At 39.6% G+C, this 10,598-nt stretch overlaps 1 protein-coding gene across 3 annotated transcripts; it reads left to right on the forward strand.

Annotated features, from left to right (window-relative positions):
- The first annotated feature begins 2,735 nt into the window (after window positions 1-2,735).
- LOC106525309 (uncharacterized) lies at window positions 2,736-6,382 on the forward strand. Of its 3 annotated transcripts, none has more exons than XR_001311100.1 (18): window positions 2,736-2,884; window positions 2,957-3,012; window positions 3,087-3,176; window positions 3,249-3,376; window positions 3,449-3,586; window positions 3,649-3,711; window positions 3,778-3,942; window positions 4,009-4,105; window positions 4,179-4,384; window positions 4,449-4,802; window positions 4,872-4,989; window positions 5,051-5,256; window positions 5,334-5,451; window positions 5,518-5,690; window positions 5,770-5,840; window positions 5,908-6,042; window positions 6,133-6,237; window positions 6,305-6,374. XR_001311100.1 is itself a non-coding variant. In XM_014019496.1 (18 exons), the coding sequence occupies exons 1-18, from the start codon at window positions 2,862-2,864 to the stop codon at window positions 6,340-6,342; spliced, it is 2,307 nt and encodes a 768-aa protein (XP_013874950.1). In that variant the 5' UTR covers window positions 2,736-2,861; the 3' UTR covers window positions 6,343-6,382. The 3 variants fall into 3 exon arrangements, 2 of the variants coding, with proteins under 2 accessions (XP_013874950.1, XP_013874951.1); XM_014019496.1 differs by having other exon boundaries at window positions 5,908-6,026; window positions 6,094-6,237; window positions 6,305-6,382; XM_014019497.1 differs by lacking the exon at window positions 6,305-6,374 and having other exon boundaries at window positions 6,133-6,246.
- Window positions 6,383-10,598: the final 4,216 nt, after the last annotated feature.

A 10,598-nucleotide genomic window follows, 5' to 3' on the forward strand; every position in this document is an offset into this window, starting at 1 on the left:
AAAAAGGAGATCACATTAAACCCACATAAAGTTTCTTTAAAAATATCAGGACTTCAGCCTCGGGTCTCTATTCAGAGTTAACTAGTCAGGTTGAATCAGGTTGGAACATGTCTTCGGGCTTGGGTCGGGTCAAATGTTTTAGGCCTGACCTTAACTCCAGTACAGTGTGGCCAGATGGACTGCAGCTTTGCTGGTTGAGAATGCAAAAACTCGGGCATGGGAGGAATTCAGGGAGGACATAGACGGGAACTTTTGGTTGGYATCGAGGAGAATTTGGCAAATGGTTCAACGACTCAGAAAAGTGTGCCCTGTCCCAGGCTGTGCATGGTTTGGGTTGGGAACTGCTACTACAATGAATATGACATTTACTCAAAAGAATTACCAGGTTAACCATGTCTGAATAGGATGAATTCAAGTTCTCCATGTAAAAGTCAATGTGAAATATTAAAAGATGGAAGACATGGCTTTTGAGTGATAACCAATTATTTATGTTAGACCAGAAGCATTGGAGCTCAGGGCAAAGAAAAACAGATGTTCAGAGTTTCCTCACTTTCACCACAGAAGGCGTCTACTTCAAATTTAAATATCTTTTTTAAGAATTYTGCAGCTGGGTAAATATTCATTWYTTYAAAATGGGTTTCTTTGACTTTGGGAGAAACTGGCCATTTGATAGATTTAGAAGCTGCTTGTTCCGTAATAGACAGTGAAAATGATCCTGGCACCTTTAATCCTCTGTTATAATCCTGAAACACTCTGGACTTAAACATCAATTTGTTGTTACATTTTCCATCATGCAATTTAAACACATTAAGATTTAAATTAGGAAAACTTTTTTTTTCAACGTAATTTTTTTTTAGCATTTTGACTCAATTACCAATTATATAATATGTAATCAATTATCAATTATTATTATTTTATCAATTACCATTTTGGTCTAATAAATCTGTTACAAAAACTATATCTTTTAGAAACCACTCATTTTTAAAAAGTGTTTTCCTATTAACCAAAATTGCACGAGTATTCCAGAGAGTTGAACCATGTGGAGAAAAGTCATGAGTAAATATCCTTTTCATCCTTTTTGGCAGCATGATGGCTCAGTGGTTAGCACCAAGGTCTCACAACAAGAAGGTCCTGGGTTCGATCCCCGGTTCAGACCTGGGGTCTTTCTGTGCATATTTGCATCTTCTCCTCGTGCTTGTATGGGTTTCCTCTGGGTACTCCRGTTTCYGCCACCCCACAAAAACATGTGCAATAGGTTGCCTTCAGGCCCAGGCCTCCCTTGAAAAATAGATCTGAGATCTCAMTGTGATTTGCCTGGTAAAATAACGGTAAATAAATAACATCTTTTTCCAGAAATGAGGGCTCTGTTTATGAAAGTTTGATAGCTTGTAAGAAATCTTATCTCAAAATCGCATTTTAACAGAAAATCAAGGCCTCCAACCTTATCAAACAGAGACTTTGGAAAGTGGAATCACATAGAATTTTGCTACAGCAAATAAGAATTGATCCAATTTATTCTAAAAGTACCTATCAACGACTCACCATCTATAATGCCTCCAGTTGAGATATTTTAATATAGAGGGATTTGTTTCTCCATAAAAATTCAAAAATAATTAAATTGGCTTTTTTAATACTGCTAAAATTTTAAGGAATGGCACGGTTATGTTAACTTAGAAATTCCTTCAGATTTGGATAAAAGACCTCGTCCAAAAATGGTGAGGTCTCTTGCTAACCATCTACTGAGTGATTTTTTTTCCATATCTGTTATGGGATTGTAAATATTAACATCAGTGGTGAGCAGCACTAATCTAAATACTGTATTAGTTGCACTAACCCTAAARCACTAACTCAACTATTTAGGTCCCCTAATTCTGAAGCACTAATTGGAAAATTTAGCAAAAGCTAATTCTRAAGCACTAATATAACCCAGTTGACATGTGGAACATYCTTCAGAGTCAACATGAGACAATGTTTACTGTGTGCAGAATGTTGTCACTYAGTGCCCTTGGTGGGCCAAATAGGAGTCACCTGCAGGCCACATTTGGCCCACAGGCCTTAMGTTTGACACATGTGACCTTGTAGATAAGTGACACTCATATTAACAAAATATGTGACAGCTTTCACCCTCAACTGTGAACAATAATTAGTGATTAGTAACATTTAAAGACCTCAGTTAGTGCTTCTAAATTTAGCCCATAAATTTAGCAAGTGCTAATCCACTAATAAATTTAAAAAATAGCAAAAGCMCTAAAGCAYTAATCRGGRAATTAGTTCCCCTATTAGTGTTTTAGTGCTTCWGAGGAAYTRTGCCCACCACTGATTAACATTTTCTCTCCAGATCACATTTTTTGATAACGTTATTCCTAAACTGGTTTTTAGAATGGAAGTTTTCATCCACCAGAACTACAGCTTCAGCTGACCTGGTTAAAATAAATCCTGAGGACAAGAACTGGAGAAKTTTTTATTTAAAAGTTAGCATTTTTTTGCACTCTGGATTTTAATTATTTATCAATGTCATGTTTTTATTGTTATTATACTATTGTACTGAATGTACTTTTTAATTGTGCAGCAGTGCCCTTTAAAAAATCACGCTAAATTTCTCCCTAGGAASACAAAGAACTCATGATTAGCACCTGTTCGTGCACAAGTCCCTTTGATCACTAATTGTTTGCATGTTTGGATGTAGCTTCTGGTTGGTTGAGAGTTGGAGCAACAGTCTAATTAAAGTTGGTGTGTGGGAGTATTGCATCAGACTGCAGGTTTGGTGAGCTTCTAGTGGTTCACTTGTGCTTGTGTTGGTCAGTTGGTGTAGTTTGCTAGCAGCCAAGCTAGCTTTAGACACTGTCAACACAGAAGCTAGCATGATTTTGAAATTAGTTTTAGAGTAAGTTGTCTTGTTCTCTTCAAAGTTAGGACATTCTGTTTACTGGAGTATTTAACTCTTCTTGTGTTGCAGTGTGGTTTTGCTCCTGTCTGTATGGCCGACTGCAGGGTGTAACTTTCTTATGGAAGGTTGGTCACTGTTCATTTGTTTGACTGGAACTGCCAAACAACAAGACCAGCTTCTGAYTTTCATCTTCACACAGGAGTTCTTCAAATGGAGTGTCATGATCGTTCGCTCATGATAGCTTTGGACCTCTCAGTCACTGGAAGTAATCCTCGCTTTGAGGCTGTTGGTGAGTCCTGCTCTCTGCWGTCACCAGACCAAGTAGATCCTGAAATTAACTGCTTTGAGTTTTTTCTTGCAGATGGAACCGGTGCTTATCTCCTCACTGATGAATATGCAGCAAAGTGTGGTTACAGTATCACCATTCTCTCTTTCCTGGGCTTTGTTGAGCTCCGAGCTTCTTACTTCAGCTGTCACACTGAGAATAAAGTATGGACAGAACAAACCTAACCAGTTTATTTAAAAAAATTTTTTTTGACATTGTCCATTTTTATCTGATAGGGTGACAACTTATTTTTCAAACTTAACTTGATTACAAACTACAATGGGGTGGAGTCCGTCTATRCACTGAACAAGTCTTGTTCTCGCCCTCTGCTTTGGTCTCCTAGAGAGGTTGTTTGTGAGGTCAACTACATGGAGGTGAGCATGAGTGTAAATGTAAACCCCTTGTGTAGATTTGGTCTAACTGACTTTCTCTGCAGGTGTCTGTGAGGAGTGAATTTCCCTGCTCTTCTGGGACAAATGACTGGAACTCTCTAAAACCTGTAAGTGTCAATGGTATTAAGACTTAACTTTTGGAAGTTCACCACTAAAACTTGGCATCTTCTCAGGCATCCAGCACCTCAGACTGGCAGGTGGCGTTTCAAAACATGGACGAGCAGCTGCCACCCATGAGCCTCTCCAAGGCTCGTGAGCTGGCCTACATGTTTGACCTGAAGTATGGTCGGCTTGTGTTTCGAACGCCATACGGACAACACGAATCYTACAGGACTAGGGTAAGGCTGTTGCCAGACTCCACTATAAAATGTTCCTTGAACTTGGCAACTTGGTCTTCTGTACAGATGAATGGCGTTCCAGTAGAGGTGGTCCACGCAACAGTGTTCTCCAGGAAAAGTTGGGTCGTCCTCATGGTTGACCTGGTTGCTGCCTGCTCCATGCGTAAGTAACACTGTCCTGTCCTATTTTACTAAATGCATTTGCATTAAAAAAAACTATCCTTGCTTTTGAACAGATGAAGGATCGTATGACGATGGCTACATGGTCTGGAAGACTCCAGAAGCATTGTACTCCAGTCACAACAGAACCAAAGTCAGTGTAGGCCTCAACGGTCATCTGATGGAGCCAGCAGTTGCAGAGCRAAATGGATTTATTATGCAAAGGCAAAACTCCACAATTGAAATTAACCTGCCTTATAATGCTGAAGGAGGATTCAGAAAGGTAAGGCTCTACGCATGTGGACTAAAATGATGTATCTTGTATTAAACTTTTTTTTTGTGTTCAGAGCTTCGTGAGCGGCGGCATCTTCGAGTTCTACATAATCAACCTGCACTTGAAGCAAAGTCTTGTTGATGAACATCAGGAGGAGACCRCTCTCCGATTTCACAGGACCCTTGTTTCTCCTCTACTGCCTTGCCCACTCATCACTGAAGACCGAACTGTCAAAGCAGAAGGGGTGTTCACCATTTACCTTGAAGTCCCTGAAGACGTTCAGCTGACTTCCATCCAGCTGAACGGCAGAGCATTCAAAGTGCCATTTGACAACCATGCATATGTTCTTGCAGAAATCATTCACTTGAACAACACCCACAGCTACACTTTRAAAGTGCCTCTGTGGGATCCAGTTGTCGTACAGCAGGTATTTAATGTCCTATGTGGCACTCTTTTATAGAGAACTTTATCTCTAACAAAATGCCTTCTGTGTTAGTTTTCTAAAGAGAATTCAGCCATGTTTCACAAGCTGGATGTCAACTTTACTCTTGTTGCTGTACCAGAGAATGAGCCATACTACCACACCATTTCAGTCATGGTCCTAATGGATGTCTGTAAGTCTTCAGCCTGAAACAGTTCTGGCCATAAATTGTCATTAATGTGTTTGTGTGTTAGCTCCTCCGTCCTTTAGCACTACTTGTAATACATCTGGAATCAGCTTTGAGTTGGCCTATCGGTCTTATGACTACCTGTGGGATATCGGCATTGGCCCAGACCAACTGACACTGGAGCTGGCAGCCAAGCGTGGCTACATCATGAGCAATGACAGCCGTAGTCTGCAGCTGTATGTGCCACTTTTCACTCAAGGATATGAATACAAGGTAAAACTTGTCTTAAATGTGGTGGTGGGCTAGAGGGGTTGGTCTTTAACTTTTTATATTTCTCAACACCTTTTTAGGAAATATCTCTTAAAGGATTCCTTGGTACATTTGAGGTCCTTGTGAAGTCTCATGGTACATCGAAAATCTTAACTTCAACAACAAAGACATGTCTGTTTAATGCAACAAAWCTAATTGGTAGGAGCATATGACATCAAAGCAACAGTTTGGTATCTTGCACATACTAATGATGTCTTTCTGCAGTGTGTTCTACCAATGGTTGGGTGACTGTGGTGGCCGACCTGTCCCATGTCCTCCCAAGTGGTAAAATCCCAACAGGAACTCATCTCTCAAATGACCTTTGTCTGGCCAAGGAAACGGATGGCACCAGGGTGCTCTACTCATTTCCACTGAACAGCTGTGGATCTGTAGTTAAGGTAACAATTGTGGTCAAATGATGACAACCCATTGGCTACCCTCCAATGACTGTCCCTTCTGTTTTATTTTTTTATTAAGCTGTCAACAGKGAATGTAGTTTATCAAAACAAGATTTACTACTACTTCGGCATGGCTAATTCTACTGAAGGGTAAGTAACAGAAAAGCCTTAGCATTCTCAGCTGGTGGTGAGTCCACKAATGTTTCCTGTCTCCTAGGCTGACTCTGCAGTGTACATACCCTCTGACCGGTCTCTACAGCCTCTTCTCAACATACATATTTGACGCTGAGAAAGACGGTGTTGGCAAAATCATCTATCCAACAGACGATACAAAAGGTACATGTATTGCTTGGTATGTGGACACAATTGTCAAGCTTGAGACTAATCTGCTCTCCCCTTCTAGTCATGCCTAGTTCTACTGTTTCCCCTGCTAAAACCACAGCAACTCAAAGAACCAGAAGCCCTAATCTCTACCTGCCCTCCTTCTACCCGACTGCTCGCTACATCAAGGTTTATAGGACTCATGGCCTGCTGGGTTCCTACAAAAGTAAATGGATAAATACTTGATCCCAACATTCTGTTTTTCAGGTATTAACTCTTGTGTCTTTTTGCAGGCACAAAAGAAAGTGAAAGCAACACATTTCAATCTTAAATGTTTAACTTGTAAAACAAATAAAGCTGTTTTAAACTTACTGCGTTTATGGATTTTATTTTTTGCCACCAAGCAGTACTGAACACTAAGTCGGTACCATGTCCATATACTTCCCACTTATGGCAGGAACAAAACATTAAATGCCTATAAGTCTCAATAAGGAAACAAGAGCTTATGGTGCAGGTTAGAGGCAGTAAGTATATTTGAAGACATGATTGGTCAGTCATCTGCTTGGCTTATCTTCAGCCATAATGCCTTGCAAATGGTTACCAAGTGACAGGGGTGTCGTAACAAGCACAAATACTGATTTGGAGTAATTTTTCAACCCTTAACTCCCAATTTCAATATCTATACTAATAGTGGCACRGCCTAAGCCTTTATCATTAGTCGCTTTTTAAGGTGTTAATTTGATACTTCAAAAAGCTGAGTTGATGCAAAAGCATTAAACCTAGTATCAATACTTGAGGAATGTTGTGAGTACTTGACACCTGCCAAATGAGACAAATGGCTACAATATTCCTAGGGCTACTTTAATAAATGTGACTTTATTGCATACTCCCTTTAAGCTACAAGGAGAAGTATCATGACTGCTGGCAAAAGGTACTGCAAGATTTGGTGCCATTGGACATCAGTTTRCATTCTAAGATGTCTTCCCTCCAAGTGAGGGGAAATTTTATTTGGAGTAGACCCTGTACCATGTCAAAATTAAACTCTGCTAATTTGCATCAGGGATTTGCTTTTTAAGTGGCATGTTGAAGGGTTTTGAGTTGTAAAGTTCTAAAAGCTAATTTTAACTTGATCTGAACTAATCTCAATTTATATTTTTAACCTGGTAGTAAATACTTTCTGACTACACGCAGCTGATTGTTTTAAATGAACTTTAATGACCTTTTTGGTACCAAAACATCCACTGGAAGTTGAGGAGCAGCTTTTTTTTAATGAACTTGTTTTTGCCTCTGCCGCTAGATGTCGCTGTTTCTAAGTTTTTCCAGTGTTTACTATTCCTCATTAAACCGACTGGACACAACTTAAAACGTTTTAAGCTACAAAACTAAACATGAGCTACAGTGAGAACCCTTCAGTGGTAAGTCGTTTTCTTTWAACTTTAGTACCAAAAGCGGCTTCTTTGATTTTTAACCAGTTAGTTCTGAAACAGACACCGAGGCCGACCGTCCTGCCTCCAGTCTCCTGCAGGACCATGCAGCACCCCTCCCTCCTGCCCTACATCACAAACCCCACAAGTTTCCAAATTCACTTTCACGGAGGAAAGCAAACAGGTGAGTTACTGCCACATAAATCTCTGATTACATGTGCAACATCATGTGACATCTTTTCTCTCTTCAGTGTACCACATTAACCCAGAGGAGCTAGTCTACTCTGGCCCCACCATGGTCTCTGGGATGAGGGTAAGTCATGAAACCATATTCATCCAAAACAGAAGTCTGTTTACATTTTTTTTTTTTTTACCTCCTGGTTATGCAAAAAAAATGAAGGGAAAACTAATCAGCATTAGATAAAATTACATTTCCACGTTTAGTATCAAGTAAAAAGTCATTTTATTGGTTTGTGGTTTTGTACACAGTTTAAYACATCATGGCTCAAAACAAACAAAAATCAGTGTTCTCAGTGTGCAAAGTTTTCCTGACAAAGTTCTGTTTGCACAAGGKCTGGGTCCATGGAGGAGATGGGAGATCAGTGAAAAATCTGAACTCAAATGTAAATCCATCTGTGCACAAACCCAAAATCTCAGCTCATTTTAAAATTGGCTGTTGGGCTTTTATTTTGAAGGCGAGTGGACTTCAACCTCTACTGCAGCATATGGAGGAGTTTGAGACATTTAGGAGTTACTATTGTGTAAAAGTACAAAATGTGGATTTTAGATGTTTATTTACTGATGTCTGTACTACTGAAAAGTTGGATCAAGTTTTACTTCCATAAAATCATCAAACCAAAAATAATTATGAAAATAAAAAAGATAAAAAAATTCGTCACCATCAGCTGCAGAAACATGGGCAGTTTTATTTAAAACAAGTCAAACTCTAAACTGAACGAGTGTTTAGTATCTGTTAGTCACATGTGGATAAAAATATTCTAAACTTATCCAAAACTTTTAATTTATCAGATTTAATTTGAAGTGGTTCTAATGTATTGTATACATACAGTTGCCATATGTTTGAAAACCCATACATTTTTCCTTGTTTTCAACCAGGTTTTCAGTTGCCCCCAGCTCAACACTCCGCAGCCCATCATGTCTGCCTGCGTGGCCCCTCCAAACCACCCGGACCCATTCAGATGTGGACCACACCCCACCAGAGACCTGGGCAGCCCCTCCTGGAGGATCCAGAGCCRTCAGCCTCAGGCACAGCCACAACGGGCCGTCATCCAGCTCACAGCGGAGGAAGATCAGGCCRTCACCAACCTGCTGAAGCTTCACAACCAGGAGGCAGCAGAGACCGCCGTCCCCGYTGCACAACTGCACCTCTCGGGTCCTGCAGAGTCCAGCCCGGGACGTTCAGCTCCTTCATCCGTCCGTGTTGATGCGCAGTATCCCGAGAGGCGACGACGGGTCGGAGCAGCAGACTACGTCAGAACCCAGGATAAAACAGCAGGGCTTCAGGGTCTGCCCCAAAAACCTGGAACTTTACCAGTCTGGTTCAATACCGCTCCACTGAAACCGGTAAACTTAAACAGGAGACTGGAGGAGTTGACAGATTTGGAGGAAGATGCTGTGTCGGTGCTGCTCAGCCTCAACGATGCAGTGATTCTGTAAAGGCTGAGAATCTAAGTTTTTTTTAAATAACTAATCCTTTGTTGTGATTATGGAAGCAGTTTTCAACTAGACTTCATGCTCCGAAACATTTAAATGAATCAAAACAAGGTTTGTCTTTAAAGAGTGTAAAATTTTTTAAAAAAAAATCATTTGTAGAAAGTTTGTGTATTTAATAAAAACGTTGTTTCCTGTACAATCAGCATTTTTTTCATTAAAATTACAATCCCTAACCTGCAGCACTGAACATTATTTAACATAAAAAACATTTTTTACATTTCCAGTGTATTCACTGATCTCAAGCTGCTCCTGTCTTCACAAGTCGTTTTTAAAGCTCATCGTCGTAGTGTAGATGTTTAAATTCAAMCAAATATGGCAGGCCATTTTAACATAAAATCAGCTTCGTCTTGACTATCTTTAAATACATTCTAGATATCTAAAAATGAGTTTTGACTAGGAAATATACTGTATTTTGATGAGTCAGAAGAACAATTCGAGATATCTGAAATGYCCTTTAAAAGAGTCAAACACCCTTAATTGCAATTCAAGATATCGCCAATGCAATTTTGAGTCAAAATTACAGTTCAAAAATAAGAAAATTGTGTGTAACCTCCCTCTGCTGCCTCTTAGCTGTCCAAATAGTTGCAGATTTTTTGGTGGCTGTAATGACGGACCATAAATTATCCATGTATCTTAATTCATGTCGAGTACGAGCTGTAGAGCTAAAAATTGTTTAAAAACAATTAGTTGGGCTGACCTGACAMTGAATAACAAATAAAGTAGCTTAGWGAGGCTAAAACACTTGAGAAACTTTACACTAAAATGCTACATAAATTTGATGTTTTAACCAGTCAGAATACTTAAAGATAAAAGTATAATTCTGAGTAGTCAAAATATTTATTCAAGATATCTTGAATTGAAAAGCTGTCTAGTTGGAGAAAATATTCAAGATATTTTGAATTTATCTGGAGATAACTTAAAAGAAGTTTTAGTCAAAAACACAGTTCAGGGGTCTCATTTATAAAGGATTGCGTGGATACTATACTAAAAGTGAACGTACGGCCAAAAGGCGGAAATGGCGTACGCCAAAAAAATTCAGATTTATAAAACCGTGCGTACGCACATTTCTGCGCATCTTTCCTTTATAAATCACAACCGCACGTCAAGAGTTTGCGCACGAGGTCCCACCTCAGGTTCTACCCTCTACACGCCCACACTCAACCATAAACAGTCAATGTAAAGTACCTCATGAATGTTAAGATGTATTTAAATCAGTCAGCTGATCAATGCCAACAAAAGTGATTGGTTCAGACACGCTCCGTCGTGTGTCTGGACGTTGACAGGTGCTGACTGACAGCTGCTCACGTGAACAGAATATCTGTAATTTCCCTCATTTTGCTTTAGAGTAATCTTAACGGTTTTTATAAAATAAAATAAAAACCTCAGCTTCAAATTAATTTTCCATCAGAGCCTGCAGGATGATAAAAAC

The sequence above is a fragment of the Austrofundulus limnaeus genome, unplaced genomic scaffold (assembly GCF_001266775.1).
Source record: "Austrofundulus limnaeus strain Quisiro unplaced genomic scaffold, Austrofundulus_limnaeus-1.0 Scaffold223, whole genome shotgun sequence".
NCBI lineage: Eukaryota > Metazoa > Chordata > Actinopteri > Cyprinodontiformes > Rivulidae > Austrofundulus > Austrofundulus limnaeus.